The 26226-nt window shown below is 38.8% G+C and overlaps 1 protein-coding gene across 1 annotated transcript in view; it reads right to left on the bottom strand.

The window, feature by feature from the left end:
- The window catches only part of UROD (uroporphyrinogen decarboxylase), a 30883-nt gene extending 11991 nt beyond the window's left edge, over window positions 1-18892 (bottom strand). Inside the window, exons 1-9 of the mRNA XM_053693561.1 lie at window positions 18865-18892; window positions 16853-16965; window positions 14850-14929; window positions 12659-12721; window positions 12304-12501; window positions 12061-12222; window positions 11850-11987; window positions 10141-10241; window positions 2123-2189 (exon numbers count right to left, since the gene is read on the bottom strand). Of these exons, the coding sequence (XP_053549536.1) occupies window positions 2123-2189; window positions 10141-10241; window positions 11850-11987; window positions 12061-12222; window positions 12304-12501; window positions 12659-12721; window positions 14850-14929; window positions 16853-16965; window positions 18865-18887 (945 nt within the window). The 5' untranslated portion in view covers window positions 18888-18892. The remainder of the gene's footprint in view (window positions 1-2122; window positions 2190-10140; window positions 10242-11849; window positions 11988-12060; window positions 12223-12303; window positions 12502-12658; window positions 12722-14849; window positions 14930-16852; window positions 16966-18864) is intronic.
- Between the last annotated feature and the right edge of the window lie 7334 nt (window positions 18893-26226).

Genomic DNA, 26226 nt, shown 5'->3' with positions numbered 1-26226 from the left:
TGAACAGATTTGCAAGGCTGCAACTTGGTCTTCGCTTCATACTTTTTCCAAATTTTACAAATTTGACACTTTTGCTTCCTCGGAGGCTATTTTTGGGAGAAAGGTTCTTCAGGCAGTGGTTCCTTCTGTATAAAGAGCCTGCCTATCCCTCCCGTCATCCGTGTACTTTTGCTTTGGTATTGGTATCCCACAAGTAATGATGACCCGTGGACTGATCACACTTAACAGAAGAAAACATAATTTATGCTTACCTGATAAATTCCTTTCTTCTGTAGTGTGATCAGTCCACGGCCCGCCCTGTTTTTTAAGGCAGGTAAATATTTTTTAAATTATACTCCAGTCACCACTACACCCTTGGCTTCTCCTTTCTCGTTGGTCCTTGGTCGAATGACTGGAGGTGACGTAGAGGGGAGGAGCTATATAGCAACTCTGCTGGGTGAATCCTCTTGCACTTCCTGTAGGGGAGCAGTTAATATCCCACAAGTAATGATGACCCGTGGACTGATCACACTACAGAAGAAAGGAATTTATCAGGTAAGCATAAATTATGTTTTTCTCTTGTCCACATATTTGTGCCTTCTTGCTCTAATGTCTCTTCTATGCTAAGGAATATATTATATGTAAATTTTATACTGTTTGATTCGTTATAGTGGATTGTCTGTATGTATATTCTAATCCTCAATAAAAATATTTTAAAAAAAATAAATAAAAAAAAAATAGCAAAAATCCCCCACCCTTAGCCATCAAGCTGCCCCTCACGTAGATCGAGGGATAAGGGATCCAGGGACTCAACAGACTAGCAGCTTTATCAGCAGCCCGTGGTCTGGCAGAAGAAACTTCATCCTGACAGGGACCATGGGCTTCAGCAGCAGGGACAACCTCTTAGGTGTGTCAGAAACACAAAATCAGACAGGGACCTGTAGAACAAGAAAGGACAGAGTAACCAACTCTGGCTTTCTACAAAGGGGTAGCAAAGTGTTAAAAGTAAAGCAAAGACTACCTCGCCGCCTTTTAACTGCTAAAAGCCACCACTACTTTTACTCAAGTTATTGACGTCGACACAGCTAGACCCCAATCCTTGATTGCAGGGAAAAGTAACCATAAAAGGATTAATATCTTCAGACACCAACTTTGCACAACCTCCATTGACAGAGGCAAAAAGAATGACTGGGAATTATGGGTAAGGGAAGTTACACTTAACAGCTTTGCTGGGGTGCTCTTTGCCTCCTCCTGCTGGCCAGGAGTTGAATATCCCACTAGTAATTAAAATGACGTTGTGGACTCTCCATGTCATAGAAAAGAAAGCAAATTACACAACTTAAGTACACTGCTGCAAGTTACCTGAACATATCATCTTCATTTCTGGTGGCTAATTGTACATTGGTCTGTGCACTGCTCTAAGCAATCACAACGTAGTATATGAAGCTGGGTCAGACAACTTGCAGCATATGCAAGTGCAGAATTTCATCTACAGTCTCTCTAGGGAGTGTTAAACAAGCACAATTTTCATAACAAGAAATGTATTTATACACACACATATATTATATGGTGACCTAGACGTGCATTTGTCATTCATTTAGATAAAAGAATGTTGAATCACGGAGCAGCATTCATCATGTTTCAAAACTAAATTTAATTTGTGTAAAAATACAAAACACACAAAGATCTGGATTTGCACAGATCTTAGCGTGTTGCACATTCACACAAATAAATCCAGCTTCAAATGCTGCTACCCGCTGCAATATTCGCCTTTCATTTAAACATGTCTATGGTAAAGTCAGTTCTGAGTATATCCCATTAATGACATGATAATAAGGACACATTCATAGGGCAAACTGCTTAAATGCTGCTACCCACAGCAATCATATCACTGGTCGGACTTGGGTCAGGGCTTTGCTTTTGAGATAAGCACCTTTTCTCTGTTGGCATTATGGATAGCACCAACCTCTTTGATAAGGAGACTACACATCCCCTTGTGGTCAGACTTTGTCACATTCACCTGGGATGGTAATCTAACTCACAGTATTTGTTGCCCACCCAACATCAGAGCTACAACATGTGAATTATAACCAACCTCACTTTATAAGAGGACCAGGAATATTTATAGCATAAAGTAGCTTACCTTACTGGCATATAAGGCGCAAGGATCCATATTGCCTTGAAGCGTCACTCGCTTTTCTGTTCGCTCCCTAAGTAAACAATAAAAAAACTCTGAAAGAACGACTAAATACAGTAAATTTGCCTAATCAGCAAATACTTAAAGGGACAGTCAACACCAGAATTTTTGTTGTTTAAAAAGATAGATAATCCCTTTATTACCCATTCCCCAGTTTTGCAAAACCAACACTGTTATATTAATACACTTTTTACTTCTGTGACTAACTTGTATCTAAGCATCTTCTGGCCGCCCCTAATCACATGACTTTTAGTTATTATCTATTGACTTGCATTTTAGCCAATTAGTGCAGTGTCTGCCATTAGCCACGGGCGTGATCACAATGCTATCTATATGGCCTACATGAGCTTGCTCTCCCGTGCTGTGAAAAGTAAATAAAATAGAGGCGGCCTTCAAGGGCTTAGAAATTATCATATGCACCTTCCTAGGTTTGCTTTCAACTAGAATACCAAGAGAACACAGCAAAATTGTTGATAAAAGTAAATTGGAAAGTTGTTTAAAATTACATGCCCTATTTGAAAAATAAGTTTTTTTTGGACTTGACTGTCCCTTTAACAACAAGACAATGAAATAGCACTTGCTCTGGATTTCAAATGAGCAGTACACTTTTTTCTGTCAAATTTCAAAATGTGCTTATATTTGCTACCCCCTGTATCATGTGACAGCCATTAGCCAATCACAAAATACATATACAGTGGAGCATATGCTCAGTAGAATTTGGTGCGTCAAAGTGTGAAAATAAAAAGACTGGGCAAAATTTGTTAACGGAAGTAAGTTGTAAAGGTGTTTAAAACTGCTGCTCTGACTGATGAAAGTTTAGTTTTGTGTCCCTTTTACATAAAGACAAACCTAAAAGGTTTATTATGAGAATGACCAATATAGATTTCCTACAGTAATCAGATTTGCAATACAATAAGGCTCTCTCTGTCCCACAGCTAGGGTTGCCACCTTTCTTGGAAGAAAATACCGGCCGTGCTAATTAACAAATTTGCATAAATAATTTAACAGCATAACTCAAAAACTAAAGCTGATAGGACTGATTGTAAATGCTTGTTTGTTTATAACTAGTATGACAGGGGCTTTCTTTCTATATTTATTTGCTACATTGACATGAACCTTAAAAATACCGGTCGTGTCGTTAAAATACCGGCTAGGTGGCAACCCTACCCACAGCATGTGTGTACTTTTGTCTAGCGGTTTTGGATTCAGTGACTGCTATTAAACTTACAGCCCAAGCACAGCACATTTTGCAAACTATTAGTATTAAACCAATTCCATCCTTATCATTTTTGGCCCATGTTTAGAACTAAATGTATTAGGCTGCGTTCACAGCTTTTTCGGCTATGTGGAGCAGGTGCATAAGCGAGGCTGCAGCCACATAAGAAGAAACTGCTTATTTTTCCTCTCAGCCACCTCAGAAGTGATGAGATGAATCACCCTGACACTCGCTTGTTATCAGCACACAGATAATATATAGAGCTGCAGAACAGTAATACCCACTTTACTGCACATTTAAAACACTGAAGTTCAGAAAAAAGGTCCCTCTGTGACCCAGGTATCCTTCATTATACGGTCACTTTCTACCGTGCGTTGGTAGCTTTTTTTCCACCCTGATATTTGATATGAGACAAGTTATGAAACGCTATGACTTTCACAAGTTCTTTTAAATCCTACTCAAAATGTACGGAAGCCAGACAGCCTGCTCATAACCCTAACTCTGGGACATTTCCTATATAGGCCCCTAACTCTGGGACATTAGCTATATAGGCCCCTAACTCTGGGACATTAGCTATATAGGCCCCTAACTCTGGGACATTAGCTATATAGGCCCCTAACTCTGGGACATTAGCTATATAGGCCCCTAACTCTGGGACATTAGCTATATAGGCCCCTAACTCTGGGACATTAGCTATATAGGCCCCTAACTCTGGGACATTAGCTATATAGGCCCCTAACTCTGGGACATTAGCTATATAGGCCCCTAACTCTGGGACATTAGCTATATAGGCCCCTAACTCTGGGACATTAGCTATATAGGCCCCTAACTCTGGGACATTAGCTATATAGGCCCCTAACTCTGGGACATTTGTTTTACAGGCCCCTAACTCTGGGACATTTGTTTTACAGGCCCCTAACTCTGGGACATTTGTTTTACAGGCCCCTAACTCTGGGACATTTGTTTTACAGGCCCCTAACTCTGGGACATTTACTATATAGGCCCCTAACTCTGGGACATTTGCTATATAGGCCCCTAACTCTGGGACATTTACTATATAGGCCCCTAACTCTGGGACATTTGCTATATAGGCCCCTAACTCTGGGACATTTGCTATATAGGCCCCTAACTCTGGGACATTTGCTATATAGGCCCCTAACTCTGGGACATTTGCTATATAGGCCCCTAACTCTGGGACATTTGCTATATAGGCCCCTAACTCTGGGACATTTGCTATATAGGCCCCTAACTCTGGGACATTTGCTATATAGGCCCCTAACTCTGGGACATTTGCTATATAGGCCCCTAACTCTGGGACATTTGCTATATAGGCCCCTAACTCTGTGACATTTACTATATAGGCCCCTAACTCTGGGACATTTACTATATAGGCCCCTAACTCTGGGACATTTGTTTTACAGGCCCCTAACTCTGGGACATTTACTATATAGGCCCCTAACTCTGGGACATTTGCTATATAGGCCCCTAACTCTGGGACATTTACTATATAGGCCCCTAACTCTGGGACATTTACTATATAGGCCCCTAACTCTGGGACATTTGCTATATAGGCCCCTAACTCTGGGACATTTGCTATATAGGCCCCTAACTCTGGAACATTTGCTATATAGGCCCCTAACTCTGGAACATTTGCTATATAGGCCCCTAACTCTGGAACATTAGCTATATAGGCCCCTTCTATTGCATATCACAGTCCTTGGACTACTTTATTTTGCAACAGATCACTCCAAACTAGACTGGGGTTCTGAATCCGGGATACGCACTGTGGTTCTTATAAGGCCTGACTGACTGAACACAGCTGTCCCTGAGTACATTATAAAACAAGGTGCTACGAGTAGCAGAGAGGGACAAAATAAAACAATGAGCCCCTAGAGAAGATAAAAGAAAGAACATGAATCCAATGCAAACATAGAGGGGTAATGTAAAAGGTTTACCTGTGTGAAGTTGGCACCCCATGTTTGTAAAAACTGAATATAAATATACCATTTGTTTGTGCTGCAAAAACTAACGTTAGTGCCGGTTTGGTTTAGGAGATATTGCGCATTACTTTTTTATGAAACCCTGCCCACTTTGCACCCCATGTTATTACATTTTAAAAACAAATATACCATGTGTGCCGATTTGTGGTGCAAAAATGAACGTTTGTGCCGGTTTGGGTTCAGAGATATTGCGCATTATTTTTAATCAAACTCCGCCCACTTTGCACCCCATGTTATTACATTTTAAAAATTATTATACCATTTGTTTGTGCTGATTTGTGCCGCAAAAGCAGATATTTGTGCTGGTTTGGTTTCAGAGATATTGCGCATATAGTTTGCACCTCGTGTTATTAAATTCTAAAAACAAATATACAATTTGTTTGTGATGATTTGTGCCACAAAAACAAATGTAGTGGTATGGTGTAAATCATGAGCCAGGGCATTGGTTCCCAAATAAATGCCCTATGACATACTAACCATTTCGCTTTCACACAGATAGCACTTCCTGAACAGCCCATAATAATTCTTTCTGATACAAAATCAAAAAACAAAACTTTTAATAAAGTGAAAATAAAGGGGAGGGAGAAATCCCAGTTGTAGATTTCATCTATGGGTGTGCTGGATAAAATATATAGCAGTGATTGTGAACCTTGGCACCCCAGATGTTTCAGAACTACATTTCCCATGATCCTCAACTAGACTGCAGAGTGTATAAGCATCATGGGAGATGCTGCCTGTAGAAACATCTGGGGTACCAAGGTTCACCATCACTGATATATATTATTATTGGTTATTTGTAGAGCACCAACAGATTCCGCAGCGCTAATAGAGATGGGAGCAGGGGAGAAAAAAGAGTGAAATATATGCAAACACATTTGGCTTGCCAGAGCAATTTGTTATAAAAACATATTCATAATATTATAATAGCAAGAATATTTAGATTTGTCCTATTCTCAGCCAGGGGCGGTCCCAAAGTGATGTGTCGGGGGGGGGGGGCACTATGTTTCCCTACTGACACGGTGCCCATAATCAAAATGGCCGACGTCAGTGAAAGTACTACTGGCTACCATTTTGGTAATGGGCGCCTGACCTTATACACATGTGTACATGCACATTACATCAGGCACCCATTACCAAGATGGCTGTCGGTGGTAATTGCCCTATTGCTCCCCTGGATCCGCATCTTTAGTCAGCCCAGGTTTCCTTGATGTAATGCTCCGCCCCTGTACTGAGCACTGCATACTGTACTCTGGGAAAGGCACGAATAGAGCTTAAGCAACTACATGCTTGATGGTTTGAATTATAAAACTTTTGGGTACACAAAAGAACAGATGTAACTTACACACCAGAAAAAAATATTTAAAAAAAACATATGGGGAAGATTACATCCCTGGCGACAGTTTTCTATGCAGCGCAGTAGTGGTTACGCAGCGCAACAGTCTAGTTACGCTTTATACTAGACTGTTGTGCTGCGTAACTACACTGCTGCGCTGCGTAGAAAACTGGGTTCTTTTTCCCGTTGCTAGGAATGTAATCTCCCCCTAAATGTTTTTAAAAAAGCGACTAAAAAAGTAGTAACTTATATAAGAAAACTTGCTGGAATGCTTTTAAGCGCTTGTTAATATTGGGCTGTCTGTGGTTAACATGAAATTACAGGCGATAAACATGGCAACAAAGAGGTAAAGTGGCTAAAGGAGGTTTATTAGGCCTAATGGGATTGAAGAGGGCTATACTGCAATTTAATTGAAAACTTCCTTTTTCAATTAAGTAGTTAGTTTCGACTTATTTACTTTGCAGTTACATTACTTAAATGACCAATCACCACACACGTGTGCACAAAGTTATAAAACTTTTGAGAAGTACCTGTGTAAAATCCACATAATCTTAGAGAACGATTGTTTTGAATTTTTTTATGTTTTCCTCTTCCTCCCGGGTCACGTGGGTGATGTTTGCAAATGAAAACTGCATATACTGTACGTATATATATGCAGTTTTCCTCCACTACACAAGCCCAAATGATGTCACCTGTAAAACGGGACTGCGCTTCTGCGGTGGAACAGTGCACATAAAAAGATTGTACACTGCCTACATAGTCAGAAAAGCGCCTGCGTGCCGGAATACTGACTGACAGCTCTGGGTCAAGCTGCTGGTGAAGCTGGAGTGTGATCGATACGATAATAAATATAAAAAGTGTGATATAATATTGCTGGGTTTTTTTTATTTGCATAAAAAACTAAATATATTAGTTATACACACACTGATAACGTGTAATAAAATATATCAAGCAAGAGTGACTTGCAAGCATTCCAAAAAACTAATCGCACTATAAGTGTCATAGTTACTGCTAACGGAGATGCAAGTGACTATCATGAAAGGGAACAGCTCTGGCTTTAATGCCTGTACAGTGGAGCCGTTTCCTTTTATGTAGAACTAGTTGCCGTTATTGAGCTTGTGTGCTTGTGGGGGATTAAAGTGTGCATGGAAGTAGACGCAAGTGAGCGTGCACGAACAATAAGAAAAATAATGCTAATTAACGCTTATCCGATTGGCTGCAAAAGCTTGTCCATCACGATGAGGAACCGCCTCTTCAGGACAGGGGCAGTATTGCTGTGGCACAATAGTAGAATGCGGGGCAAATTAAAGGGACAGTATACACTCATTTTCATATAACTGCATGCAATAGACACTACTATAAAGAATAGGATGCACAGATACTGATATAAAATCCAGTATAAAACTGTTTAAAAACTTACTTAGAAGCTTCCAGTTTAGCTCTGTTGAAAAGGTAGCTGGAAAGCCCACTGCAAGTGGCAAATAAGACACTCCCCCCTCCCCCTTCTTTTGCATATGAAAAGACCCTTTACACAAACAGGAGCAAGCTGGAGAAGGTAGCTGACGGTATTCTCATAAAACTTTGGGGCTTGGTTAGGAGTCTGAAAATCAGAGCAATGTTTTTTAAAAATAAGCAAAACTATACATTTAAAAAAAACAAAAAAAACTTTATGGGCTATATAAATAGTGTATAATGTCCCTTTAAGTCATTTTTATCAACACTTTCCATTTTCTACTTTCCTGTACTATGCACAGGTTCTAATATTTTGATTTTGCTTTTTGCAGTTATTGAGTGGTCCTTTAAGCTATGGTTTGGGCTCCTTCACATCCATTAGGCTTCAATAACCCCACGTATGCCGTATAAACTGGCATGTTACATATTAATCCCTTAATGCCCAGGGCCGGATTTACATTTCGGGTGCCCGTAGGCACAGAGCGCACTATACAGAGTGCATTCATCCTTGTTTTCTGTGACCGGCGGCTTCCATGGGGGCAGGGAAGGAACCCGGCATAGGCTGCCCAATGAAATGCCTACCTGTGCTGGAGAGGCGTTTCAATGGGCAGCCTACACTGAGGTCTTTCTCTGCCCCTACGGAAGCCGCCGGTCATGGAAAAGGATGTGCGGTCTGAACAGGAGTTCTGTATAAAGTGACCCTTCCTTGTTGTTGCCTGTGTTCTGTCGAATTAGTTGACAGAACACCAGCAATTAGGCACAGGCACAGCGCCCCTCTATGGAGGGCACCTGTAGGAAAATGCATACTCTGCCTCATTAGAAATCTGGCACTGTTATCGCCACATTAACCTCTCGGGTGCAATGTTAACCATCTTACATTAAACTTTCTGGGGCAGTGTTAAATCACTGTTTTTTTATATTTCTCCTAAAAAACATCCACAAATTGTCTCTATCCAGCACAATAGTGAATTTTTATTTACAATTACTGGGTGCAGACTGAGGATACATGTCCTAACATATGTGTAATATCTCAGTAGGCAAAACTACACAGATGAACTAAAATATTATGTGCAATATCCACCAATTCGGTACTAACAGGGAACAAATGAATATAGTTGTATGTAAAGTGTAAAGTCAGTGGCGATTGATAACATATAATATGCAGTATCTTCTAAACCAAAGCGACACAAACGTTTCTTTTTGTGGCACAAATCAGCACAAACTAATGGTATGTTTGTTTTTTAAATTTAATAACATGGGTGCAAAGTGGGCGGTGCTTGAGGTTACATCATCTAAAAATCTTGAATGTCCATTATCTAAGAAACCGAACCGGCACAAACGTTTGTTTTTGCGGCACAAACAAAATGGTATATTTGTTTTTAAAATTGAATTAACATGGGGTGCAAAGTGGGCGGGGTTTCATAAAAAATAATGCGCAATATCTCCTAAACCAAACTGGCACAAACTTTTAGTTTTTGCAGCACAAATCAGCACAAACAAATGGTATATTTATATTCAATTTTTACAAACATGGGGTGCCAACTTCACCCAGGTAAAAGGAGTTGCCCATCTGAAATAATTTGAGCGCAGTGGAAAAGATTTTGCTTTCATGCTGAGAAACAAGCTCTCAATCAGCAAATGGTTCCTACTGGAGTTAAATAGTATTTGTACAGAAGATCATGCAGGATCTATCACCTCTCTAAAGAAATGTAAAGCCGTATCTGTAGGGGGAATCCAATATGGAATTATGTGTTCAAGTAACGCAGAGCCAATAATCAGACACTAATATAATGTGAGAGAAATAGATGAAGTGTCACCAAGAGTCCCCTCTGCATTTGCTCGAACATGGAATGTAAAAAATACACGGATACAGTGAAGAAATTAGTAACAATCTGCAATACAAACTTAGCTACGGTTTGTAGTTTACCTATGAGATTGCTAAATTTCCTTAAATCCAGCTTACCTTGCCTCCTGTGGCCGAATAGTCCAGTCCAACCCGACCACTTCATACTCTGACTGAGAGAGATCCTCCAGCGCATAGTGTGCGTCCTTAGCAAACACAATCTGCAAGAAAACAGGTGTAGTAGAGCGCCCTCTTGTGATGAATATTGAGAAATGCATTTTTGTTTCTTATATATCTCACTCAAATGACAGATCATACTGGAAACACACAATGGGGCCTAAAAACTTCTACAACAGCAGAGTAGTGCACAAGTTATATAATATGGGATATATCACACACTTGATGGCTGCTGCTTTCTCATTAATATGGCTATAAACTCCAGGCTCGATTTATCAAGCCTTCTTCTTCCCCTACTACTGCAGGTTCTCACAAAGAGAACCTGCAGTCAGTATTTATCAAGCAGTGGTCATCAGACCGCTGCTTCCTACCCTCTTCTCTACCTCTTAGGTGCAGAATTTCAATCTCCCTGGTCTCGCCAGACCGGGGAGTTTGACAGCTCCTGCCGAGAATGATTGGCTTTGCGCGGGAAGGGGGCGGTGTTTCACTCGAACACAAAATAGCACTTGCGTGCAATGGCAAATTCCAGCAGCGGATTGCTGCCCGCCAGTGGCTAGCTGGACAGACAGGTGTGAATATTTACTGTCCGCCCTTGCTTGATAAATCTAGCCCATTGTGTTTAATCCTTCTTACTTATACAAACTGATTTTAATAGCTCACTCTGCTTTAGTTAATGCCGCCCTCTCACACGTGAGGCCACTTGATGAACAGGTCACACACTGCCCATATTATACACAGCCCAAACTTCATGAGAATGCTGATCACATCTGAAGAGCAGCAAACCCGGATTCACTTCATTTCCTGCTAAATCACCACCTACAGGTGGAATCTGCACGTAATACCAATAACTCACACCTCTTGCTAAAGGGACGTGAATGAAAAAAAAACCTGATACCTTGTGATTCAGACCGAGAGAGAGTACAATAAAAATGTCTGACGTCTTATCAAATGGACCTTTTTTCTTTCTTGGTCACCTTTGTTGAAACTTACAGTAGCTCCATTCCATGAGAGCATACCTAGGTAGGTTCAGGAACATACGCGTATATGAAAACTATGTGGCAGAAGTTTTAGCAATATAATACATATAGTGCTAAAGACGTGAACGCTCCTGAGCCTACCTCTGTATGCTGTCATGGAGAGAAACCAAGTTTAAAAATGGACACCAAGATAAAGTAAATTTGCTTCTTTTTTTTTTTTTTTAAATTGCACACTATCTGAATCAAAAGTTTAATTTTTGACTGCTATCACCCTACACTACCACAGATATAATGAAACTATCAGTTTTTTTAATGTAAATAAAATCACACTTATATTAACCAAACTGTGCCATGTCTCATATGGAGATCACCAAAGTCACTGCTGCCTTCTGATTGTGACTCCCGTGCTTTACTCAGCTACTAGCTTTTGATTGGCTGTGATTGCCTGTGGCCAATCAGGAGCTGACACGGGAGCAATGCACTAGAGCCGTTCAGAGGTTAGTGATGGCTTTGGTATTTTCCAGAAGACGTACGGCAGAGTTTTGTTTGTTCTATATGTGAATCTCTTTATGTCCCTATAAATCCTTATTGTGCCATTATAAGCCTGTAGAGAATTGCCTTGTTTAGCATGATGACAGATACAGGAGCTCACTAAACACCCTCTCTATCACTTACCATGGGCACTTGCTCTAGTCCTTCTGCTTTTAGCTTATGCTTCACCCTGCGTGAGATTTCTCTGAGATACGGGAGAGAGAAGTCTTCAAACTGCTGGGGTCCGAGGCAGCCGGCATGAGATTCGAACACCTGAAGAGCCTACAGTGCAAACATAGGGCTGGTAACGTTCATGAGCTTTGTGTACTAAGCCAATCCTAATATCCTTTCATACCTGTGCACCTGCTGCGACTTGTCCCACCAGGTAGTCCACAATGATATCTGTAAGCTGCTGCAGCAGCTGGTGGCTGGCAGATGGGTACTTGTATAACCACCTCTTTGCTTTGGACATAGTATTAGAGCCACCACCCTCAATCATATAGGTCATGAGAGTCCACTGTAAGATAAAAGATTAGCATCAGAATGCGAACGGTGGATCCAAACATTCTTATTTATATAAAATGTACGGAATACTCACCGGAGCCCCAGTGAATCCAATTAGAGGCACTTTGCCTTCTAACTTGTGACGTGTCAATGTAATGGCCCGAAACACATAACCCAACTCCTGTGAAACATCAACAGCATGCTTTAATTTGTCCATGTCCTGTGGGTTCTGCAGAGGTTCTGGAAACACAGGACCCCTCCCCGGCTCCATCCGGATCTCCATTCCTAGTGCCTAGGGGAAATTATAAATGACAATTAGATACCACAGTGAATGTTGTTATTAATTCACAACAGTGATTATTAGTAGCCGGAATATATTCTCACTGCAGGAGGATACACATGTAACACCTGGGGACTTATTAAATGCTAAACTGAAAGTCTGTGCTTACCTGTGGAATCACAAGAATGTCAGAAAAAATGATAGCAGCATCCAGAGGAAACCTCCGCAACGGCTATAAACACACAAAATAAGAATAAACAAATTATGAGGCTGGACGCTTACAGATGAGGTTTGCTGCTAAACGGAGGCCAAATTCAAAGTAAAGGCTGGTCCGACATTTTCATTTTCTCTCTATATTACCGCAATAATCTCTGTATTAAACTTATTCTGTAAATTTACCAACGTTCTGTACTGAGCTGCTCCAAAAATAATCTTGACCTCTACTCTGTAATACACCTGCCTTACTGCCCTTTGTTAAATATCTGATGTCATTTCTTTCCTTCAGACTATCGACATGAGAAAAATGCAAGAATCACTGCGAGTTAAAAGGGACGTTCCAGTCAAAGTTGAAATGCACATAGATGAACTACATATTTGAACAGAAACATATTTGCAATATACTTGTACAGTATTGACAAAAATGCTTCTAGTAAAAGTTATCACCGTTTTCGTGTCAACATTTTTCTCTGCATGTGCATGTAAAACATAGCTAGATATTCTCAGTGCACCAGCACTTTAAATACTGCGGCTGCCCAGAGTGCCAGCAATTAACAAATTCAGTCTTTATAAGATGGTACAAGCACCATAGGCTCTCTGTGTGCTGTGCGGTGTTTAAAATGCTGGTGCATGTTGCATACTTAAATACACTTTTGAAACAGCTATAACTTTTATTAGAAGCATTTTTGCCAATACTTGTATATTACTAAAATGCTTCTGTTCAATAGTAAAATGCATCCTCGTGGATTCCAATTTTGGCTGGAATGTCCCTTTAAAATAATGTCCTTGTAAATCTTGGTCACTGTAAGAGAATCGCAGTTGCTCATCACAGACCTGGTGTGTTTACCTGCAGGCTCTAATTGTGCCTTTAACATAAAATATCCACAAGCAGCACACTCACCTTTCCCACCACTGTTGCCAAATAAATATAAATTGCAATCTTGTAGATGCATTTGTTTCCCCAGTAAAAGGTTTTTATTTTCACTAACAGTTTAACTACACCCCTAATCCATCACTACAAGGCTGCAATACACAGTGCTACGTCACCATCAAAATGCTTAAACCGCTTACAAATGTGACCTGGTGCCAAAACCAAAATGTTCTGTTCATGCTACACCAGTATACTTCTCTGTACACCATCAGTAGCAGCAATCTTTACCATCTTAGCCATGTTCCAAGCATCTTACGCGGCTAATCTGAGTGTGTGCGCCAGGAAGGTAACCCTGTTGGTTTTAATTCTAGGTTGTGTATGTGCTCCCAACACTGGAGGCTGGCGGAACAGCTGCAAATTGCTTGTGCACACAACATGCTTGGCAAGGCAACAACAACAACCCTTCAAAAGCTTCATTAGTGCCAGTTTATGAGAGACAACAGGAGAAAGTGCCCTGGAACCTTAAAGTGAATGTAAAGTTTAATGAAGAAGTGCCCAGTATCTAAAAATACTCCTAAAAACAGGGGCACTTCCATTCATTAAACTTTACATTGAAGCTTCTTTTATAAAATATTTACTTTTGCTTTATAGAAAGCAGACCGGCGATCCTCAATCTGCAGCTCCAGTTGTAGTTAACAGATCAATGACGAATCCGGTTTCTCCAATCGTTGCGTGCCCCCTTTGGCATCCAGCTTGTAAGGCCATGCAATGATTGAAGGAATCCGGATTTGTCATCGATCTGCTAACTACAACAGGAGAAGTGGGAGGAGGATTGTCTGTCTGGTTTCCATAAAGCAAAGGGTACGCGTTTTAAAAAAGAAGCTTCATTGTAAAGTTTAATGAATGAAAGTGCCCGTGTTTTTAAGAGTATTTTTAGATTCCAGGCACTTTTTTATTAAACGTTATATTCACTTTAAAAGTGTTTGCCACACACACTCCATGCAGAAGCTTAGGACACCGATCAGAAAGTGTGAAAACTGACCTGGGGATATCTATGTGTATATTCATACACGGCTATACTTGTGAACCACTAGATCACTGCTGTGTGGGTTTGAAAGGCAATTAAAGAATAAAATCATTGCTAAGAGTCACACACCAATGATTGCCCTGTTACATATAAACACATTTTATATATTCTAAACATAAATAACTAGTATATAAAAACCTAACAATGTCTGGTCCCTGCATTAGCAGCTCTTTATTCCATAATCACCTGTAGGGTAAGTTCACAGCAGATCTCAGGACTACGACAAGAAGCAAAGAAGTCCTGCCCAGCACGGGTCTCCCGAAATTCTGCAAGATATGACAGAGTGCAGTTAAATCTTCATAGATCTGCCATGCGTAAATATCTCTCTACACAGTGATTACTGAAATTACTTTGCCTGCAATTAAAGTGAAAGTAAATTTGGTCCCATTTGAACAAAGTACTGCATTGCCTAACTGTATAATAAGCAAATCGCTTTTTTTTTCTTCTAATAAATGTATAGATTTATGCCTTTTTTTTAATATATTCTTTTTATACAAATATCCTGCTGACTCCTCCCATCCACTTCTTCCTACTTTTTATACAGTGTTTGCGTATAGAGCGGTCCCACCCGCTCTATACGTATTAGAGAAGCGCATTCATATGGCCGATTTCACTTCTACAGGGCGATCAAAGCGCATGCGTGTATTTCGTTCACAACATAGTAATGAATGAATAACAATATTGTATTCATTCATTACTATGCGTTTTTAAAAAGAGACAAGCAGCATTGTTTTCATACCTTTCAAGCTGCTTCAGTTTATTCTCAGTCCGTCCCGAATGTCTGGGCATGCGCGTAAAGGGCACGCGCATTGAAGAAAAAAGTAGATAGTTGAGTTTACCGCATGCGCAGATGCCACAAGAGACCGATGATGTCGCTTCACGGCCGCCTAAAGGCCAGTATTTCAGTTGGCCCAAATAAGAACGTGACCAGGAAGCAATATGCAGCCAAAAAATTGGGTTGCATTTATCGGCAATAAAATTCAGTATTTATTTCAGGAAAAACTTGATTTGCAAACAAGTTATAAAAATTTGATGAATGAAAGTCCTATTCATTTAATACATAATATGTTATAACGGTGAGCAACAGAGGAAACTTTACTTTCACTTTAAAGAGACACAACTAAAATAAGAAAATGCTGATCTGTGTATTATACATTATTGCTTGGATATAAAGAGGTTAAGTACTGGAACAGTAATATAGACATGAACCAGGGGTTAAACACATAATATGCAAATTGCAATATTAGACATATTCTTTTTACACTTTTATGTCATTTTAAATTATGTCTACATTATTTTTAATGACCAAACGGCTAGTGAAAATCCTTAAAGGGACATTAAACCCAAAAAAATTATTTCATGGATTCAGGTAGAGAATACAATTTTAAAACAACATTCCAATTTACTTCTGTTATGTAATTTACTTCATTCTTTAGATATCCTTTGTTGAAGAAACAGCAATGAACATGGAGGAGTCAATCACACGAGGCATGTGCAGCCACCAATCAGCAGCTACTTGAGCCTATCTAGATATGCTTTCAGCAAAAGATATCAAGAGAATGAAGCAAATTACATTATAGAAGTAAATTAGAAAGTTGTTTAAAATTTCATGCCTTTTCCAAATCATGAAGAAAAAAAAATTGAGTTTCACCTCCTTTTAAAGTTACACCAATTTATATATCTGCATTGGACAAAATCTGTATACAACATAAACATTTTAGAATAATTACAACTGCCATTATATTAGTACCATTTACATTAATCTGCAATCTATGGACAAAGCCCTTGAAAAGCCTCTTGCGTATTTTTATCTCATCTTTACTGCGGTCAAATTAGGGGCAGATAAAGATGTATCTATATAGATCACGCAATCACTTTGTAGAATGTTGCAGGGTCAGTTTTTAAATCCTGCCTCTCTGTGGAAGTGGGAAAAAAAGAAAGGACGACTGGCAAAATAAATAATGAAAGCACATTACTAAAGGTTTTTACTACACATAAATATTTTTGTAAACTTACATTTTGAGTTGAATTGCTCTTTTAACCCCTTGGTTGCCTAATATGTATTTCTTTTAAGGTCTCTTCCGCAGCTAAAAGGTTCAATTTCACTAAGCTCCCTTTGGTCACATATGCCCTTTTTTTTTTAAGAAGACCACAAAGACATTTGGAAAATTGATCCACAGTTCACCTACCTGGAAGATACCTGCCTGCCTGCCTCATACACCAGACAGGAACATATCTGCACTCCTCCCCGCGCGCTGCACGCAGAAACGTGTCGTTCTTTAGCTCTGGAAACCCCTCAGGTCTAACAAAAGACAGCAAGAACATTTACACATGGATATTCAGGCACAGTCGTAAACAGTCTAAACTGAGCGCTCTATTTCATAATGAATACAAATTACACCCTTTTTTTCCCTTCATGTTAAATTGACATGAATCTCAACATTAAACATTCACATTTTAGATAGAGCATACAGGTTTAAGTTCCTATTTACACGTGCACACTCCTGAACCTACCTCAGTATGCTCTCATGGAAAGGATCTAACTGAAGTAATTTGGAGAAGAAAAAAAAATGTTTTTACTGTATACTCTTACTAAATCATAAAACAGTAATTTTGGATTATATGTCCCTTTAATTCAAAACCACAGACCATCACTGCACATCTGCACTTGTAGGGTTAGTTTCTGATCTCATATCTTTCTTCTGCACATCCAACTTTTAGAGTAGCTGAGAAAAGCGTGAAATGTCAGCATTTTTTTGCTATGGCAGAAAAGGCACTGCCCTTACATGAAGACAAATATGGTTTACACTTTCATGAACCACATTAAAGGGACATTATACACCAAAATTATTATGGTTTAAAAAGATAGATAACGCCTTTACTGCCCATTCCCCAGCTTTGCACAGCCAACACTGTTATATTAATATCCTTTATAACATTTAAACCTCCAACTGTCTGCCTGTTTCTAAGCCACTAAAGACAGCCTCTTATCACATGCTTTTTTTTATTAGCTTTTGCCAACAGGGGACTGCGAGTTCATGTGGGCCATATAGATGGCATTGTGCTCACGCCCGTGGAGTTGTGGATGACAACACTAATTGTCTAAAATGCAAGTCAATAGAGAATAAATAAATAGCGATGTGATAAGGGGGCAGTCTGCAGAGGCTTATATAGAAGGTAATCACAGAGGTATAAAAACATATTTATAGAACTGTGTTGTGTGTCATTGACAAAACAAAAAAAAAGAAAATAAATATTCAACGATGCAGAGTGTCATTGCCACTGTAGAATGCATCTGTAATCAGAGGTAGGTGGTGGGATACACACACAGTTATCTGTAATCAGAGGTAGGTGGTGGGATACACACACAGTTATCTGTAATCAGAGGTAGGTGGTGGGATACACACACAGTTATCTGTAATCAGAGGTAGGTGGTGGGATACACACACAGTTATCTGTAATCAGAGGTAGGTGGTGGGATACACACACAGTTATCTGTAATCAGAGGTAGGTGGTGGGATACACACACAGTTATCTGTAATCAGAGGTAGGTGGTGGGATACACACACAGTTATCTGTAATCAGAGGTAGGTGGTGGGATACACACACAGTTATCTGTAATCAGAGGTAGGTGGTGGGATACACACACAGTTATCTGTAATCAGAGGTAGGTGGTGGGATACACACACAGTTATCTGTAATCAGAGGTAGGTGGTGGGATACACACACAGTTATCTGTAATCCAGAGGTAGGTGGTGGGATACACACACAGTTCTATGGCCATTCTCTTCCAAGCTCCCTTATTTATCTGCTCTTAGATACACTTCTCCCTTATATTTTACCTGTAATTGTGTGCACTGCACTGTACTCATAGTAACAATTCTGATGTACCGTATATCTTTAGAATTCACAGGTTAGTGAATGAAGAGGATTTGTATGAAGAATTATGTTGTAAAAAACTTGTAAAATAACATTTGTTGTCTGTAACTTCTGTATAATTTGTTGTTTTCCTACGTGAAATTTGTCGATTCTTTAGACTCATTTATTTTCTTCAAAAAAACGTTGGTACCCCATAAACGTAAATAAATGACCCACGACCACACAGAATTGACTTTACGGTCAGTTGGAGTATTTATTTAAGTATATATAAGATGTAGGTAACCTGTCTCCTCTGGCCTCTTACAGTGACCCAGTGACTCACCGCAGCTGCTCCGCCTTCTCCATGCTGTTCCCTGTCAGGAAGTGTTAGCTCTGCGCTGTCACACAGCTCCCTACTGCTTCAAACCCCGCCCCCCACCAGCGCAGCCAATCACCACACAAGTAAAGTCTCCAAAAACTAAAAGGAGGCGTCCAACATGCATAGGTGATATTTTCCATTGGTGTTTCTTGTTCACCAATCAGAATCAAGCGCTGGAATCATTAGTTGTTGCTAGGCGACAGAAAAGGGAACCGCCGGAAGATTCATTCCGGAAGGAAGAACTGCTGGTTTTGTTACCGTATTAAAAGTAAAATGCTGCGCAGTTTCATCAATGGAATGTGTTGTTAAAAGGGTTTTTTAATATTTCAGTATAGGTCTGTGGAATGGTGTTTATATATAGTTATGTAGAGGGCATCCCCCTATATTAAAGAATATTGCCATAAGTCAAGAAGTATACATAAAAAATGTGTTACAGAGCTTTTTTTGTTTGTTTACAAATAATATATATAGCTAAATAAACTTTTATGTGTTTCAGTCAGTGTAGTTCTGTCAACTAATAAATATATATCTTTCTATCTATCATCTATCTATCTATAGATAGATATTTCTGAACCCCAGAAACTGATAGATGAATAAAGCCCAAAGAAGATACCCATAGCCACCTTCAGTGATATTTTTATTAATTGAATTATGTGCTCCACACTGTGCAACATTTTAATACAAATATTTAGTATTACTTAAAGGGACATGACAAATAAAGCTTGTCTTTCATGATTCAGATACATAGTGGAATTTTAAACAACTTTCTAATTCTATTATCAAATTATCTTTGCTCTCTTTGTATCTTTTATTGAAAAGCAAGTAATGTACGTTCAGGAGCGTGCACGTGTCTGGAATACTATATGGCAGCAGTTTTGCAATAATATTAGCCATTTGCAAGAGCAACTAGATGGCAACACTCCTGCCCTGTAATGCTCCATAGACCTATCTGGGGGAATTGTATGCTCTGAAAGAATCACACAATATTTGTTTTGGGTTGCTTTTATATAAACACATTAAACTGTAGTCACATAATTTACCATTTCAGCAACATAAGCTGTTATAGACTGTTAATGTTTTTCTGTACCAGGGCAGAGCGATTTGAATTGGTTTAGAAATACAGACACTAAAAGTAAAATAAATCTGAATTCATCTAAAATGAATGTTTCTTTTTAAGGCTGAAATATACAACTTTATATTTCTTTGTCTTCTTTTTAAACTTGTTCCACCCCAGGGGTAGAAAAAAAGGACGCAAGGGTTATTTTTTTATCTTACAGTATTATCACATTGAAGTAAAGTGAATAATTTGACTACCCACAACAGAGAGATTGATAGACACTCAGTGCACATGGCAGGGAGTGCCTGCACTGACAGTGAATTTGTGACTGATGATTGCTGTTTCTCCTTGATAACCGCTCATATCAATGGCAGCTGGTCTGGGTGGGACAGTAAAAAGCTAACCATGACAAAGACAAGAGAGCTACTTCCATAAACTGGTGAACAGGCAGAAATGTTAACCCTCGCTGTAAGAGAGTGGGTGACAGGTATACAATATATAATGTCTTACTTTTATTAATACATTATATAACAATGGGACAGAAACTCTATTACAGATCACCATTAGTACAGAACACACAAACACATATATTTCAGAAAGCTGACTTATTTTTCAGCCTCCTGGACTAGATTTGCTATACAAATCTAGACAACCAAAAAGCTCCCTGACATTGTTATACGAATATGAGTTTAAACTACATTGCAATGGCACATTTTGGCATAGGCCACTGGTTTTTAAATCAAGCCTTAGGCCTCCCTAACAGGCCAGATATTTAGGATTACCTTGGGTGAGATCCGGTAAAATAACCATGTTTACTAATCAGCTGATTATTTCATCTGTGCTCTAGCTCAGATATCCTCACAATCTGGTCTGTAGGCTAACTACGCCTGTGTGTAAAGCAGCAGGATTTAGTGGCAGCAGCAAATGTTGAAAGGTAGTTCTATTGCATTATTTATTCACACACCTATGTTCGTTCTATTGCATTATATATTCACACACCTATGTTCGTTCTATTGCATTATATATTCACACACCTATGTTCGTTCTATTGCATTATATATTCACACACCTATGTTCGTTCTATTGCATTATATATTCACACACCTATGTTCGTTCTATTGCATTATATATTCACACACCTATGTTCGTTCTATTGCATTATATATTCACACACCTATGTTCGTTCTATTGCATTATATATTCACACACCTATGTTCGTTCTATTGCATTATATATTCACACACCTATGTTCTCCAAATATTTTATTTATTCATTTTAGGAAAAATCAATAATTCCTGTTTGTTTAGTGGGTGTGCGTACCCCTCCAGATTGTTAGAATTTAAAAATCAGATGTCCCTTTAATAATATTTTGCTCACATTGTGTTCTATTTTCGAGAATGAAAATCATATGTTACAGCCATTATCTATTTAAAATAGCATTATAAAATGAACATACTAAAACATGCTCCATCATACAGGAAATCCTTAAAGTAATAGTCTAGTCAAAATTAAACTTTCATGATTCAGATAGAGCATGTAATTAGGGACAGTATACAGCAATTTTCATATAACTGTGTGTAATAGACACTACTACGAAGATGAATATGCACAGATACGGATATAAAAATCCAGTATAAAACCGTTTAAAAACTTACTTAGAAGCTCCCAGTTTAGCACTGTTGAAAAGGTAGGCTGGGACACCCACTGAAAATGGTTCTATAGCAAAAAAAAAATACACCCTCCCTTCTTCCTCTGCATATGAAAAGACTCTTTACACAAACAGTGGCAAGCTGGAGGAGGTATACATCAGTATACTTATAAAACTTTGGGGCTTGGTTAGGAGTCTGAAAATCAGCGCAATGTTATTTAAAAATAAGCAAAACTATACTTTTTTTTTTTTTTAATAAAACATGTATAGGCTATATATATATGGATCATCTACAAAACATGAAAAGAAAAATCTAGTGTACAATGTCCCTTTAAGCAGCTATTTAATTTACTCCTATTATAAATGTTTCTTTGTTCTTTTGGTATCATTATTTGAAAAGGATGGAATGTAAGCTTAGAAGCCAGCCCATTTTTGGTTCAGGACCTGGGTAATGCTTGCTGATTGGTGGCAAGCTTTAGACACCAATCAACAAGCTCTACCCAGGTGCTGAAACAATAAGGGGCCGGCTCCTAAGCTTATATTCTTGCTTTTTCAAATAAAGATACCAGGAGAATGAAGAAAAATGATAATAGGAGTAAATTAGAAAGTTGCTTAAAGGGACACTGAACCCAAAACTTTTCTTTCATGATTCAGATAGATAATACAAATTCAAACAACATTCCAATTTACTTCTATTATTTATTTTGCTTCATCTTTCATATATCCTTTGTTGAAGAAATAGCAATGCACATGGGTGAGCCAATCACATGAGGATTGTATGTACAGCAACCAATCAGCAGCTACTGAGCCTATCTAGTTATGCTTTTCAGCAACGAATATCAAGAGAATAAAACAAATTAGATTATTGAAGTAAATAAGAAAGTTGTTTAAAGTTGCATGTTCTTTCTAAATCATGAAAAAAAAAATTGGGTTTCATGTCCCTTCAAAATGGCATGTTCTATCTGAAACGTGAAAGTTTAATTTTGACTAGACTATGACTTCAAGTTACACACAGGATATTTGCACAATCTGATTGTGATACATTATGATCTTCAGAAGAAACTCCAAATACTGTGTCTCACTCATAGTTAGGGTTGCCACCTCAGCCATGTTTTCCTGGACACTTATAAGTTATACATGCTGCAAGGTGTGCAGGGAGGAACATGTATTGTGTTTCTGGACAGCACTATTCATATTCCTCCCTGCACACCCTACAGCATGTCTAACTTATAAGTGTTCTGTATTTTAAGGGACAGGTGGCAACCCTACTCATAGTGTTACAGCTCTGGGATTATTTAGAAACCAATGAATTTAGTGGCAAAATGTGGGTTGTACCACTTCATACACACGTGAGCATGTAACTGTCAGTGGATCTCGTTTTGTCATTAAACTGTTTTATATAGTTATCTATTGTGTGTGTGGTATGGTGTATGTTTGCTGTTGTGAATTTGCAGTGTGCTATGCATATTCATGTATCTGTTGTGACATTGTGTGTGTGCTATTGTGAGAGTTTAGTGTATTCATGTATTTGGTGTGATTGTGTGTGGTATTGTTAAAGTGTAGTGTAGTCATTTATGTGGTGTGATTGTGTGTGTGGTATTGTGAGAGTGTAGTGTATTCATTTATGTGGTGTGATTGTGTGTGTGGTATTGTGAGAGTTTAGTGTATTTATTTATGTGGTGTGATTGTGTGTGGTATTGTGAGAGTGTAGTGTATTCATTTATGTGGTGTGATTGTGTGTGTGTGTGGTATTGTGAGAGTGTAGTGTATTCATTTATGTGGTGTGATTGTGTGTGTGTGGTATTGTGAGAGTGTAGTGTATTCATTTATGTGGTGTGATTGTGCGTGTGGTATTGTGAGAGTGTAGTGTATTCATTTATGTGGTGTGATTGTGTGTGGTATTGTGAGAGTGTAGTGTATTCATTTATGTTGTGTGATTGTGTGTGTGTGGTATTGTGAGTGTGTAGTGTATTCATTTATGTGGTGTGATTGTGTGTGTGTGGTATTGTGAGAGTGTAGTGTATTCATTTGTGGTGTGATTGTGTGTGTGTGGTATTGTGAGAGTGTAGTGTATTCATTTATGTGGTGTGATTGTGTGTGTGTGGTATTGTGAGAGTGTAGTGTATTCATTTATGTGGTGTGATTGTGTGTGTGTGGTATTGTGAGAGTGTAGTGTATTCATTTATGTGGTGTGATTGTGTGTGTGGTATTGTGAGAGTTTAGTGTATTTATTTATGTGGTGTGATTGTGTGTGGTATTGTGAGAGTGTAGTGTATTCATTTATGTGGTGTGATTGTGTGTGTGTGGTATTGTGAGAGTGTAGTGTATTCATTTATGTGGTGTGATTGTGTGTGTGTGGTATTGTGAGAGTGTAGTGTATTAATTTATGTGGTGTGATTGTGTGTGTGGTATTGTGAGAGTGTAGTGTATTCATTTATGTGGTGTGATTGTGTGTGGTATTGTGAGAGTGTAGTGTATTCATTTATGTTGTGTGATTGTGTGTGTGTGGTATTGTGAGTGTGTAGTGTATTCATTTATGTGGTGTGATTGTGTGTGTGGTATTGTGAGAGTGTAGTGTATTCATTTATGTGGTGTGATTGTGAGAGTGTAGTGTATTCATTTGTGGTGTGATTGTGTGTGTGTGGTATTGTGAGAGTGTAGTGTATTCATTTATGTGGTGTGATTGTGTGTGGTATTGTGAGAGTGTAGTGTATTCATTTATGTTGTGTGATTGTGTGTGTGTGGTATTGTGAGTGTGTAGTGTATTCATTTATGTGGTGTGATTGTGTGTGTGTGGTATTGTGAGAGTGTAGTGTATTCATTTGTGGTGTGATTGTGTGTGTGTGGTATTGTGAGAGTGTAGTGTATTCATTTATGTGGTGTGATTGTGTGTGTGTGGTATTGTGAGAGTGTAGTGTATTCATTTATGTGGTGTGATTGTGTGTGTGTGGTATTGTGAGAGTGTAGTGTATTCATTTATGTGGTGTGATTGTGTGTGTGGTATTGTGAGAGTTTAGTGTATTTATTTATGTGGTGTGATTGTGTGTGGTATTGTGAGAGTGTAGTGTATTCATTTATGTGGTGTGATTGTGTGTGTGTGGTATTGTGAGAGTGTAGTGTATTCATTTATGTGGTGTGATTGTGTGTGTGTGGTATTGTGAGAGTGTAGTGTATTAATTTATGTGGTGTGATTGTGTGTGTGGTATTGTGAGAGTGTAGTGTATTCATTTATGTGGTGTGATTGTGTGTGGTATTGTGAGAGTGTAGTGTATTCATTTATGTTGTGTGATTGTGTGTGTGTGGTATTGTGAGTGTGTAGTGTATTCATTTATGTGGTGTGATTGTGTGTGTGGTATTGTGAGAGTGTAGTGTATTCATTTATGTGGTGTGATTGTGAGAGTGTAGTGTATTCATTTGTGGTGTGATTGTGTGTGTGTGGTATTGTGAGAGTGTAGTGTATTCATTTATGTGGTGTGATTGTGTGTGTGTGGTATTGTGAAAGTGTAGTGTATTCATTTATGTGGTGTGATTGTGTGTGTGTGGTATTGTGAGAGTGTAGTGTATTCATTTATGTGGTGTGATTGTGTGTGTGGTATTGTGAGAGTGTAGTGTATTAATTTATGTGGTGTGATTGTGTGTGTGGTATTGTGAGAGTGTAGTGTATTCATTTATGTGGTGTAATTGTGTGTGTGGTATTGTGAGAGTGTAGTGTATTAATTTATGTGGTGTGATTGTGTGTGTGGTATTGTGAGTGTGTAGTGTATTCATTTATGTGGTGTGATTGTGTGTGTGTGTGGTATTGTGAGAGTATAGTGTATTCATTTATGTGGTGTGATTGTGTGTGTGTGTGGTATTGTGAGTGTGTAGTGTATTAATTTATGTGGTGTGATTGTGTGTGTAGTGTATTAATTTATGTGGTGTGATTGTGTGTAGTGTATTCATTTATGTGGTGTGATTGTGTGTGTGTGTGGTATTGTGAGAGTATAGTGTATTCATTTATGTGGTGTGATTGTGTGTGTGTGTGGTATTGTGAGAGTATAGTGTATTCATTTATGTGGTGTGATTGTGTGTGGTATTGTGAGAGTGTAGTGTATTCATTTATGTGGTGTGATTGTGTGTGTGTGTGGTATTGTGAGAGTATAGTGTATTCATTTATGTGGTGTGATTGTGTGTGTGTGTGGTATTGTGAGAGTATAGTGTATTAATTTATGTGGTGTGATTGTGTGTGTGGTATTGTGAGTGTAGCTTGTTAGTGTGTTTTCAGTTATGTGTTGTTGTAATTGTGTGTGTGGTTTTATGACATTGTTTTGTGTTAGCGTTTATGCTGTTTTGCGTGTTATAGAACAAAAAGGATTAGTTATGGAAGCTGTTGTTTTTAGGACACCCGTGTGCACAGTGCTCTGTAGATGAACGCTAAGGTGAGCACAGCAACATCATGAATGATCTGTCTGTGATTTGTAACTAATTATTCTGATCGCGAATGGCTTTATACTGATGTCAGTCAGTGTGTGAGCACCAGCTCTGAGTCGCCTGCATTATATGAAGCACGCGTGACAGCAGCCTACGGTACTGCGCTTCTACACAAGTGAATACAGTGAACGGCCTGCACCCATTGGCACTT

Source organism: Bombina bombina, chromosome 10 (genome assembly GCF_027579735.1).
Source record: "Bombina bombina isolate aBomBom1 chromosome 10, aBomBom1.pri, whole genome shotgun sequence".
Taxonomy (NCBI): domain Eukaryota; kingdom Metazoa; phylum Chordata; class Amphibia; order Anura; family Bombinatoridae; genus Bombina; species Bombina bombina.
This window is presented reverse-complemented; position numbering and strand designations above follow the sequence as displayed.